At 53.1% G+C, this 12,152-nt stretch overlaps 1 protein-coding gene across 2 annotated transcripts; it reads right to left on the bottom strand.

Moving 5' to 3' along the window:
• Positions 1-9,077: 9,077 nt before the first annotated feature.
• Positions 9,078-10,884, bottom strand: LOC127314283 (beta-carotene isomerase D27, chloroplastic). Of its 2 annotated transcripts, XM_071823223.1 has the most exons (6): positions 10,180-10,884; positions 10,038-10,099; positions 9,825-9,931; positions 9,515-9,610; positions 9,346-9,420; positions 9,078-9,289 (listed from the first exon to the last, which is right to left on the bottom strand). In XM_071823223.1, the coding sequence occupies exons 1-5, from the start codon at positions 10,639-10,641 to the stop codon at positions 9,371-9,373; spliced, it is 777 nt and encodes a 258-aa protein (XP_071679324.1). In that variant the 5' UTR covers positions 10,642-10,884; the 3' UTR covers positions 9,078-9,289; positions 9,346-9,370. The 2 variants fall into 2 exon arrangements, with proteins under 2 accessions (XP_071679324.1, XP_071679323.1); XM_071823222.1 differs by having other exon boundaries at positions 9,078-9,420.
• Positions 10,885-12,152: the final 1,268 nt, after the last annotated feature.

The following is a 12,152-nucleotide window of genomic DNA, read 5'->3' on the forward strand; positions in this document are numbered from 1 at the left end:
ACGGAGTATTCCTAGGCAGCAGGAAGCTGAGACACTACTTCCGTGAGCATCCAAGAATGATCGTGAGCAAGGCTCCGCTGTCAACGATTCTCAACAACGCTGACGCAACAGGACGCACAGCAAAATGGGGCATTGAGTTATCCACCTTCGACATCAACTACAAAGCCAGGACCGCGGTCAAATCCCAGGTCTTGGCAGATTTCGTTGCAGATTGGACAGAAGCTCCGGATACAAACCTGGAGCCGGAACCTGAGACATGGGTCATGCACTTCGATGGATCCAAGCAGCATCAAGGCTCGGGAGCCGGAGTCACCCTGAAGTCCCCCACCGGAGAAGAACTGCAGTATGTTCTGCAGATACACTTCGAAGCTACAAACAATATGGCGGAATACGAGGCTCTACTACACGGATTGCGCATCGCCAAGGAGATAGGGATCAAGCACATTATATGTTGCGGAGATTCAGACCTGGTGGCACAGCAAGTAGCCGGAACCTGGAACGCCAGAAACTCCATCATGGCGGCCTACAGAGACGAAGTTGACGAGATCGCAAAACATTTCCTCGGATACGAAGTCAAGTACGTCAGGCGGGATGAAAACACAGCGGCAGATATGCTATCCAAGCTCGGATCCGGCAGGAAGCCAATTCCGCCTGGAATTTTCCTGGAGCATCTCCGAATACCCTCGGTGAAGGGCGCTAACCCGGAAAACCCAGAAGTGGCAGTGTCTCCGGCTAGGGAAGTCATGGCTATCATTCCGGCTTGGACACAGCCTTTCCTGGACTACCTCATTGACCAGAAGTTGCCAGAGGACGAGGTCCTCGCGCGACAGATCATCAGACGAGCAAGATCCTACACAATTGTTGACGGACAGCTCTACAAACGAAGTGCAACAGGGGTATTTCTCAAATGCGTCTCCAATCAAGATGGCATTGAAATCCTCAGAGAGATCCATGCAGGGGACTGCGGGCATCATGCCGCCCCCAGGTCACTCATTGCAAAAGCTTTTCGGCTAGGTTTTTACTGGCTCACAGCTAAAGAAGATGCTGACAAGATAGTCAAGACCTGCCGAGGTTGTCAGTACTACGCTACTCAACCAAACGCTCCAGCCCAAGAGCTGAAGACCATACCTATCACCTGGCCATTTGCGGTCTGGGGGCTCGATATGGTTGGTAAGTTAAAAAGATCATCTCCTGGCGGTTTTGAATACCTTCTGGTCGCTGTTGACAAATTCAGCAAGTGGATCGAGGCAAAGCCAGTGAGGAAAGCCAATGGTGCTACGGCACTAAAATTTGTCTGCAGCCTCGTGATGCGATTCGGCATCCCACACAGCATAATCACAGACAATGGCACAAACTTCGCACAGGGAGAATTGAAGGATTACTGTGAGACAGTAGGGATTCGACTGGACCTTGCATCTGTGGCTCATCCACAATCAAATGGTCAGGTTGAAAGGGCTAACGGCCTAATATTATCAGGAATTAAGCCGCGTCTTGAAGAACCGCTGCGACGAGCAGCTGGAGCTTGGGCTGACAAGTTGGAAGCTGTTTTGTGGAGTTTACGAACTACCCCTAACAGATCAACAGGGTTTACCCCATTTTCCTGGTATACGGATCCGAAGCCGTGCTTCCCTCCGACATCATCCACGATTCACCGCGAGTTTCCGCCTACAATGAAGAAACAGCTGACGAGGCCAGACAGCTATCTGTAGACCTGATCGAGGAAGCTCGGAACCTAGCTGACCAGCACTCCGCCATCTACCAGTAGAAGCTCCGACGCTATCACAGTCGTCGAGTTCGGAATCGCTCCTTCATGGCAGGTGACCTGGTCCTCCGCCTTCGGCAGGTGAAAGACCATAAGCTGCAGTCTCCATGGGAAGGACCCTTCGTCGTTAGTAAAGTGCTTCATAACGGGTCATACTACCTTGTTGATTTCCGCGGGCTGAAGGATAGACCTGCTAATTGGCACCGGAAACGCAAGCGTGAGGATCCGGATGACATCTACGACGAGACAGATCGCCCTTGGAACATCGCACAGCTACGTCCTTTCTACACTTAGCGTATTTTTTCCGAGTTACAAACTCTGTAATAGTTATACATAATCAATGAAATAAAGCTTATGGTTCACTCTCTGAGTCTTTTACCTCCTTTACTTGTTCATTTTTAGATCATGTATGTTTTCCGACTAAAACCGCAGAGCTGGATTTTTCCGCCTAGGCGTGTATAAAAGTTGTGATTTTCAAAAATCGTCCTTTAGGACGTAAGCTTAAGTTTTCTGATTAAGTTGTTGTCTGTTGCGAACTCGTGGATTCCTAGTAGCGATTTCCGGCACCTATGCCTGGGGGCTTGTTTCCGCGGTTATTGACGGATTGCCATTGGGCTTCGTCGCCGCTGGCGAGTGTTTTCCGGCTAAGGTCCTCCGGCTCGCGGAAGGTCAAGCGGGCTAGCCGGAAAACAATAAAATCAGCACTTACTTTCCAACATAAAACGAAACATGCGCATAATATTAACGGATAGCAGGATAAGTGTTTCCGCCCCATGCATAGTCGTTTCGTTTCCTAGCTACTTAAGAATTTAAAGTCTTATTACAAACTCACTCTGGGGCCAAAATGATGCAACTTATTTCATTGTCTAAACAGGAACTCTACTCGGAGTCCTCTTCTTCAGATTCCTGGTAGGCGGAGCCGTCGTCGTCACTGTCACCGGATCCGGCTTCGGAGTCGTCACCAGAGCTTCCTCCGGAATGCTCGACGCTTGACCCGGAGCCTTCCCCATAATACTCCGGCTCACCTTCCTCCTCCTCCTCTGCATCGGAAAATCCCTTGGGCAGATCGTGTTTGTTATACCAGAACGAGTGATTCACTCGCCTGACAAACAACTGCTCATAGCCTTGGGTTTCCGCAAGGAGGGAACCCATGTCGGAACCCTTGGGGGCTCCGCGTGCAACATTCGCAAAGTTGAGCGAGGGGAAGTGAGCCTTGCAGGTGGCCATGACTAGGGAGGCGACTCCGCGTGCTGAAGATTTTTGCCAGTCCTTGATGAAATCCGGCACTTGTTCCATAAGATTGGTCATCGTATCGATGACTGTGGTTTTGGCCTTCTTCAGAGACAGAGTCTTGGCGATTCCGCGACAGGCTTCAAATAACGCGTCAATAGAAATCCGCGCTTCATCATATGCCTCCGTCCTCTTCAAGTTCGACTCTTTTGACCACTCGAAGCCAAGGCTCGTTGTGGAAGAAGGTCCAGTTCTGTTAGAGAGAAAGCATATAAGATAGTCGGAGCAACGACACGGAAAAAAGCTTACGGAAGATAAGTTGGTCGATGGCCTCCGCCTCCGCTTCTAGAACTTTGTTCTTGGCTACCAAGGAGATCACGCGACCCTGGCTCTTCTCTAGTTTTTCGTTCAGATCCGCCAAGACGCGGGCATGCTTCTCGGAGAGCTCCTTCCTCGCCTCAGTCTCCTTGTTGGAGGATTCTTGGAGAAAAGTTTTGAGGGATTCATTCTCCGCCTCAAGCACCTTGACCTTGGCGGATAGCTCATCAAACGAGGAGTGCTTGGCAGTTTCTTCTGAAGGCGGAAAGTTGCACATATCAACCATCATGAACAGTTATATTAGTATACGAAATCAACTCGGATCTCATACCACGGAGGCGGGTCTCAAGAAGCTGGACAGCTTTCTGGCTGTTTTCCGCGCTCTGACGCAGCCCTTCGATCTCCGTGATCTGCTCCAGCACATGGACGCGGAGATCCTCGTGCAATTTCCGCGTCGTCTGAGAAGCAGAGAGGAGTTAGCCGGATATTTGAAATCCGGGGGGCTGGCGAAGAATTCAAATTCTTGAAGGAATAAAATTTTTAAAATCTCCGCCTAAGGTACATCTTGAGAAAGCATCGGCTAACACATGTTACACGGAAATGTCTGACCCAATGCTTGGGGGCTAGTATTACCTGCCGCACTTCTTTTCCGCCTCCGCTTTCCGAGTTGCCGCAGTGCTAGGCACTTCGCGGGCGCGTTTAGCGGCGGGGCTGGACGGAGCAGGCCTCTTCCTCTTAGGAGGGCGTGGGGCCTCGTGGACTTCCGCCTCCGAAGCAGCCTCCGGATCCGTGTTGCCAGTGGAAGGAACCCGGAGAAGAGTTCTGAGTTCGCTTTCTTCGAGCGCCTCAAGCTAATGCATGTGTTAAACACTTAGACAAAAAAGTTCGAATACGAAGAAAAGCAATGGACTAAAAAGTCGAGACGACGTACCGCGGTTCCGGAACCCTTCGTGTGGATGTCTTTGTTACACACGTGAACGTGAAGTTCACGCGGAACCTTGATGAGGAGCCGGATCCTCTTGTCGATGGCGTCGGCGGATAAGTTGTCCTTTGTGGCACGCATTGGGTCGTCGCGCCCTGAGTACTGGAACATCAGCCGGTCCCTGTGTTGGAGCGGCTGGATCCACTTGGTGAACCAGGAAAGGGTCAAGTCCTTCCCTGACAGCCCCTCCTCCGTGAGCTTGCAGATCCGCCTGACGGCGCGAGTGAGCTGGGGCGACTCGGAGAGGTGGGGGCAGTGCGTCCATGTCGGAAGCTCGGTGGCGGGACAGTTCTTGAACGGCGGCAGCCTCCTTGTGCTCGCCGGGTCGGAAACGTCCTTCAAATAGAAGAAGCCTCCGGACCAGTACCGCGCGGATTCGTGGCGGTCGGTGTGGGGGTAGACGCGGCCTGGGCGGATCATGAAGGTGATGGATCCGCATGTTGCCAGCTCGGTGGAGTTCCGGATCTTCTCCTTCTTGACGGTGAAGTAGTATTGAAACAGAGGAAGCTCGGGAGTTACCCGGAGATGGCCCTCGCACAGGGTGACGTGATTGCTGATTGCAAGCACGCTGTTTGGAGAGATGTTGTGGGGTTGGAGCCCGTAAACCTTCAGGATCTCCAGGAAGAAGTCCGAAGGCGGAAACGAAAAACCCCGCTCCACCAGTGCCTTCGTCAGCACCATCTCATTGTCCTCCGGAGCTGGGGCTAGTTCATTAGGAACCGACCTCCAGCTTCCGGGTTGCAGGAAGCCCTCCGTCTCGAGGTTCGTCAGCTCCGTCTTGGTGGTGGTGCAAGACCACCATTTTCCCTTGGCTTCAGCATCTCGTTGGCGAGCCTTTGATTTTTTGGCAGCGGCCTCTTCCGCCTTGTGCTCCGCCTGATCCTCCCTGGAGGCCTTTTCCGGGTTAGCGGAAGTCCCTTCGGTTTCCTTGCCGGAATCCTTTGAAGGACCCAGCTTAACTGGAGCGAAAGGTGGAGGGGCGGAGGAGAATGGGGTGGCCATGATCGGTTCAGAGGCTGGAGGCGGAGTCGTTGAAGACATCTGAAGAAAAGATGAATGGCGGAAAATGTTCTTTAGTCGGATCCAGCATCGTCTTCCCCAAGTTCATCCCTACCAACTACGGCGCGAGAGCAAAGTTCGAGAACTAACCGTAATGGCGTTTACGGCGGTCGGAGTCGCCGGCGATGAGGTTTCCGCGCGGTGGCTCGCTGATGTTAAGAACAGGATGAACTCGACGCAGCGGCGAAGCAACTCCGGCGATGTTCCGGTGAGTTTCCGGCACGGCGGAGAGGGAGCTCGCGGCGGCGCTGGGCAGAGAGGTGAGAAGGGGGGTGAATGAGGGTTAAGGCGTCGACGGCGGATATTTATAGGCCGGCGAGACGAGATTCGTGCTCCGCATCCTGTGGTCGGAACGCAAGCGTCGCACCGTTGGATGCGTGACACGTGTCCTAAACCCTAAGCGGTAAAAATGGCTAGAGATAAGTTACCGCACAAATCGCGCGAGAATGGCGCCAGAATTGGCGGAACCGTTTGAGTCTTTTGAGATTCCGGGTAATTGCGTGAGGATAAGTTGGCTCTCATTCGCGAGCAGGGAGTAACCCGGAAATGTTCTTTGGAACGTCGATGGATGAAGTCCCGCAGGATGGGAGCATTTTCCGGCTATAAGTTGGAAAAAGAAGAAAATGTGAAGTTGGAGTTCTTCAAGTTTCTCCGCGTTACCAACGTTTGCCGGAGATCATGATGGACTAGCAAGGCGGAAACAGCAGGTGAAACTCGGAGAACTCTGGGGGCTACTGTTGTGGGTATACTTCATGGGTGTACCATCGACAGTGCCTGGATCCGGCAAGCCCGGGTGGCCCACAGATGGTGGTGAGGCATGTGGCCCATCGGGCGGCCCAGTTGCTGTTGATCCTGACGGAAGATGTCCGGCCCAGGAGCAGGGAGCCGGATCCAACCGACATTGAGGAGGAACCTGGATCCACGGAGGCCCATTAAGGGACCCGGATCCGGTACGACGTAGATGGAAGGGTGGATCCTTGGCGTACACGGCAAGACATTGTACCGTAGTTAGGAAACCTGTATCCTGGTAGGACTCTCCATGTAAACCCTAGATCCGTGCGCCTTTATAAGCCGGATCATGGGAGCCCTAGAGGCAGAACCTCAACTCATTGTAACATCGCGAAAGCGCCCAGATAATTCCAGACAAGCAGCAGTAGGCCCTGTCATCGTGCAGGTGTTCCGAAGCTGGGTAAATCGCGTACCACCGTCCCGTGTGCACTCCGCCCTATGGCCCCTACTTCTTCTCCCCCTCGTGAGGATCCCTCCTCCGAGGTACCGTCGATTAGGCAACGACACACTACTTCTAGAATGAGTGGCAGCACAGACATACGCGAAAATTTATCATATATTGTTGCCCCAGTTGTTTCTATTAGTTGACTTTGATTTCTGTAACCTGGTGTTCTACCTATGGTTACTTAACTTCATGCACATGCCCCATGACTTGGCATGTACATGTATTTGCTATCATTATTACTACTATGAAGCACCTTAAGTTATTATAGGAACAACATTGAAAGGCTTGCAACCAAACATGTTAGATTATTGATTTGGCACAGTGGGGATAAACATGACCATCAGCCAATTCTTGATCCCAGTTCAATACCGTCAGGGCATGATGTGAATTCATTAAAAATTGGCATGAATTACCTTGAGCCTGCGCGGCAGCCTTTGCATCAGCTTGCATCTTAGGAGCATGTGCCTGAAGTGCCTGGGCAGCCATGATGGCCTGCGCGGCCGCCATGGTAGTCGCGGATGGCGGCATGGGAGCGTGGCCCAGCATGCTCACAGACGTTTGGGCAGCCATGACTGACATGAGCAGCAGCTACAACGGGTGGCTGCACCTGCAGTCGGTCCCCTTGGTCCATTTGCCGCTGATGTGCTCCCGACAAATCTCCCCAAGCGAGGCACCGACGCCAGGCAGGATGACCCCACCGGATGCCCAACGGAGGAGCCGGGGATGAGGCCGAGCAGGCTGGGAAGGCGCCCGAGGTTAAGGAACCTGCGTAATTGGGCATGGTATGGTTGACCATGTCGGGGTACGCGGAGGCGGAGGAGGTGCCGGTGGGTAGGGGGGTGTGGTGGTGGTGGAGGTGGTGCTGAAGAAGACGGGGAGGGGCTGGCCATGATGGGCGCGCTGTCGAGGTCGACGCAGACCATGTAGCTGCAGCGGCGTAGGTGCCGTCAGCGTTGTCCCTGACGACGCCCTCGAGGTCCGAGCCGCGGGGCGGAGGTGGACAAGCGCGCGCCGCCGTAGGTGACCCAGCGCCTATCGTGGTCCTTACCACGACGGTGAAGGTGGCCGGCATGGCCGCGGAGCCACCGGCGATTCCCGGGACGGCGGCTGAGGACTTGGCGGATCAAAGGGACCCAGCGGGGCGCGGGGACGTTCGGAGTTGGCGGAGGCAGCGTGAAGGGTTGGGAAGGAGGCGGCCTAGGCAGGGGAGGAGGAGGGCTCGGGAGTCGGGATCTGGGGCGGCTGGTCGGCATGGGCGGATGTGGAGAGGGTGCGGAAGGGTGGCCTTGGCGGCGGCGGTGGTGTCGGTCTCGGACTTGGGCTTCGCCTCCTCGGCCTGGCGCACCCAGATGGGCTTCAGCGCCGCCATGGTACTGAGAAGATCGTCGATGACGGGTGGCGGTGGTTCTGAGGTGAGCTGGTCAGGGTTTGGTTTCAACTTTCAACACGAAAGAAAGACCGAAGCCCGGTCAAAATAATCCCAGATGGCGATGGCGACGACACGTACGTGTGCACCAGAACTGCATTTTTTTTCCTACCGGCAGGGCCCGCGAAAGGGACGTGCAGAACAACCAGAAACGGCTCCAACCCTGGGAGCTTAGTGCTCTTTAGAGATACGTGGACACCGAAGGGACTTAACTCCAGACCTTAGAATCTGATACCATGACGAGTTTCATACACTAGACAATATAACCAAAAAGTTCAAATTAATAGAAAGTGCTAGACAATCCACTTATATAGTTTATCACCTGCAATTAGGTATGATGAGAAGACAAATCAACACGTGTTGAGAGTCAAAGTTATAACTCAAGAGGCATATACATGGACCGGTGACTCAGAGATATAGCTCACGAGTCACGATGCATATACGTGGACATCGCGATGGGGGAGGGGGGATCAATTTTAGGATAAATTGCGAAAATCACATCTCTAACTCAAGACATTACACGAGCTTCATGGACTAGCCAACCAACTAAAAGTCCAAACTGATAAAAAAATATCAGTATAATCAACGTATATTAATCCGAAGTACTGAGCACACTACTGAGATTAAGAATAGTCTTTTATTTTGTTTTGTTCTTCATAGTTTTATCCTACAAAATTCGTGTTTTTTAAAAAAAATCCTACAAAATTCGCAATTTTTCATGAGTTCCTGTAGGGATAGATACACTGTAGCCCTTAGGTTTGATGATAAGGTGAAAAACCTGTAGTGACGCAGCAACGTTGTTAGCAGTGACATGCTTATTTCAGACCTTACATTTTCTGTAAAATACAGGCTACATTATATACACTCGGTTTTTGAAAATTACAGATGGACTATCTAATATGCTGTGGAAACTTTCGCCTATCCGTAGTCATGCACAACTTTCCATTTTGGTATGAAAATCTATGTGAGGGCTAGCCGAAGAAGTGAAAAGGGAAAGATCTTAACTCAGAGAGACTGTGGCCCGTAGGTTTGATGAACAGGTGAAAAACTATAGTGACGCAGCAACTGTTCTAGCTGTGACAAGCTTATTTCAGACCGTATCTTTACATTTTCTGTAAAATACAGGCTACATTATATACACTCGGTGCATAAAAGTTAATGATGCACTATCTATATTCCTGTGGAAATTCTTGCCTATCTGTAATCATACACAATTTGCCAATTTGGTACCAAAATCCGTGTGAGCCTTCGCAGAAGAACTCAGAACGGCCAAGATCTGAACTCAGCAGTGCTGCTGTTTCCTCTAATTCTGAAGTTTTGGACAGATTGTGGCGGAACTCAGCAGTGCTGCTGTTTTCTCTAATTCTGAAGTTTTGGACAGATTGTGGCGGAGGGCGTCGATATAGAACCTGAAAAAGAAAACCAGCAATTTACCACATACGAAGCGTTAGTGCTAGATTAGTAGAGTCGTTGAATGATGTTGGTGAATTTGGGTGCACTCACAGAGGCTGGGGTAGCACGGTTGCTTTGACACTGGATCTTCTTCCAATGGGGGTGGCACTTGGCCATATATCATTTCACAGCTCATGTCTTCAAAATCTGAGGTGTTGTGTGTTTTTAGTGAGCATGGTAATCATCAACTAATTGAAACTCAGAACTTTTTTTGTCACCTCAAGTATGTAGCTTCCTTAACTACTACTATTTCATTTTTATTTTCTGTATCAAGATGATTTCAAACAAAAAAATAGTAGTATTTGCCATGAGCAGGAATCGGTTTGTTAATTGAGAACCTCAAGGAGGAAGATACACTCACTTGGGTTCATGGTGAGGGGAAGTCCAAACTCGTCAGTAAAGAAGCTCTGCGTGGGGATCTTACACATATTGACGCACATCCCTACGCAGCCGCTGTTCTCCAAGTACCTGGATGAATTCCATAGATGTAAACCGATGTAACAGGGTTTCCTCACATTTCCAGTAAGTTTTCATCATTCCATCAATCGGCAATGGTAGCATCGATCAATCATACCTGCATTTTTTTATGAGCACTCCACTCCTCTGCTTCACCCCGTCCACCTCCACCTCCACAACCTGATCAATCGAGAACACATGATTTATGGAATCATATGACAAGATTTTTCTGATATCTGAAAACTGATCTAGTTTCTGACCTCTGACGGGCCGACAAGCCAGTGGAAGAAGGGAACGGTGAGGGCGGCGTTGAACTCGCAAGCCCAGCGCGTGGGCGGGAAGAGCTTCTTGAACTGCTCGGGGGCGCCGGGAGGGAGCATGGAGATGAGCACCTCGCGGACGGCCTCCTGCTGCTGCGCGCGCGACCGCCCCACCATCACCCGCCGCGACACGTCCACGAAGCTCTCGTAGTCCCAGTCCCACACCGCCTTCTTCTCCTCCTCGCCGCCCGGCTTCTTCTTCCTCCCGGCGTACTTCTCCATCTTGCGCGCGAACAGCCCCATGAACGCGCGTTCCAGAGGACCGTCACGGTACTCCGTCTTCTCCCCCATCGGCGCCGGCGCCGTCGCCGCGCAGCGCACCGTCGCTCGCCGCCTCGGCAGCGTTCCGGTCGCCGGCGAGGCGCGCGTGGCGAAGCAGAGCTCCACGGGCATCAACGCCATTGCTAGCTATGATCTTGCGCCCGCGCTGGTGCTGCGAGTGTCCAGTTTTGTTGCTTAAGCTAGCGGTGGTGGTGCTTGCGGCTTGCCCTGACGCGCGCCTTGTTGGCACGCGCCCGCCGCGGCCGGTGCGAGGCTGCCGGAGTGACACGTACGGGGTACGGCGGCACTGGTCCTCGTCGTCGCGGCTGGTTCACCGGCTGTGGGGGCGGGAAGAAGGACGGCCACAATTTACGAAGTCTGGATATGGTACGGTGGGAGAAGAAATCTATTGGCATGTCCACAGGTGCTCGCGAGGGTGCGTCTGGATTGCTACCAAAGCATGCTCTACCAACTTTTTGATTTTTTTTTTGAAACGGGGGAATATCGTCCCAGCTTCTGCATCCAAAAGATGCACACGGTTTTTTATTAGATTATTCACAACACCTTACAAGAGCAATGCAAAAGATCGAACTCGAAGCTGCCTCGCTAAACCTACATATGCATGAAGGGGGTGACAATTCACCAACTCATATCATCCAAAAACCAAATGCCTTCTGAAGCCGCCCAATAGCAGATGAGAAGCACATCCAGTTAAGCAGACTCTCAGCATACGCCAACGCACACGCCATAGAAGTTGCTACCGCCGTCTTCCTTGACTCCATCTTCAAGAGAGATCATAGCATTGACCATGCCAGGCCTGCCATCGATGCCGCCACGGCGCCAGACGACTCCACCATCCTGCGCGTGTCCGTCACACTGCATCCGTCCCGAGACACCACTGCACCATGCCGTGGCGACTTGACGACGCCGACACAGCAAAAGCACACCGCTCCACCTCAGCACCACCGCCATCCGTTGTCTGCTCCAAAAACGATACCCCCAACAGAGAGAACGGCGTTGCGCGCCGCCATCGTCCGATCCGGGAGACCCGGGTCTAGGGTTTCCCCTGGAGTAGCCCAGGCGAAGAACGCAGACTGCAGTGACAATGCCTTCAACAAGTTAACGATGAAACGCACCGCCATCATCCGCCATGACCAAAGTCCGGGCCGGCTTTCACCGGCAGGTGCGCCTCGCCATCGGGAGCTAGGCGACGAATCGCAAGATCCGCCACTGCTAGCCACACAACTAGCCGATCTCCCCCGTCGAGAGAGAAGACCACCACCGTGGTGCCGCGGTTAGCGGCACCTGACGCCCGCCACCTGCCACCATATCGACGCCGTCACCTCCATCGCCATCCAGGGCCGTCGCCCTTGGTGCCGTGGTCCCAGTCCTTGAGGAGGAGAGCACGAGATCCGCCCCCATCCCCACCCACCCGGCGATGTCGAGGCGAGGAAGGAGGAGAGGACCGCACCGCCCCCATCATCGCAAGGATCTGGGGCCGCGCCGTCGCCTCCATCATCGCCCGCCCGGTGAGGCCGCGGCGAGGAAACAAAGGAGAGGCCGCGCCGCCATGTCCAGAGCCACGTCGCGCCGCCATGTCCAGGGCCGCGCCACCGCCCCCATCACCGCCCGCCCGGCGAGGCCGTGGCAAA

The sequence above is a fragment of the Lolium perenne genome, chromosome 7, assembly GCF_019359855.2.
Source record: "Lolium perenne isolate Kyuss_39 chromosome 7, Kyuss_2.0, whole genome shotgun sequence".
NCBI lineage: Eukaryota > Viridiplantae > Streptophyta > Magnoliopsida > Poales > Poaceae > Lolium > Lolium perenne.

Excerpts from the sequence above, each read along its gene's own strand:
- LOC127314283 (XM_071823223.1), bottom strand. The coding sequence starts at position 10,641 with ATGGCGTTGATGCCCGTGGAGCTCTGCTTCGCCACGCGCGCCTCGCCG. Across the intron at positions 10,100-10,179 it reads GGCTTGTCGGCCCGTCAGAG|GTTGTGGAGGTGGAGGTGGA; the intron begins GTCAGAAACTAG and ends TCGATTGATCAG. Across the intron at positions 9,932-10,037 it reads GTGCTCATAAAAAAATGCAG|GTACTTGGAGAACAGCGGCT; the intron begins GTATGATTGATC and ends GAATTCATCCAG.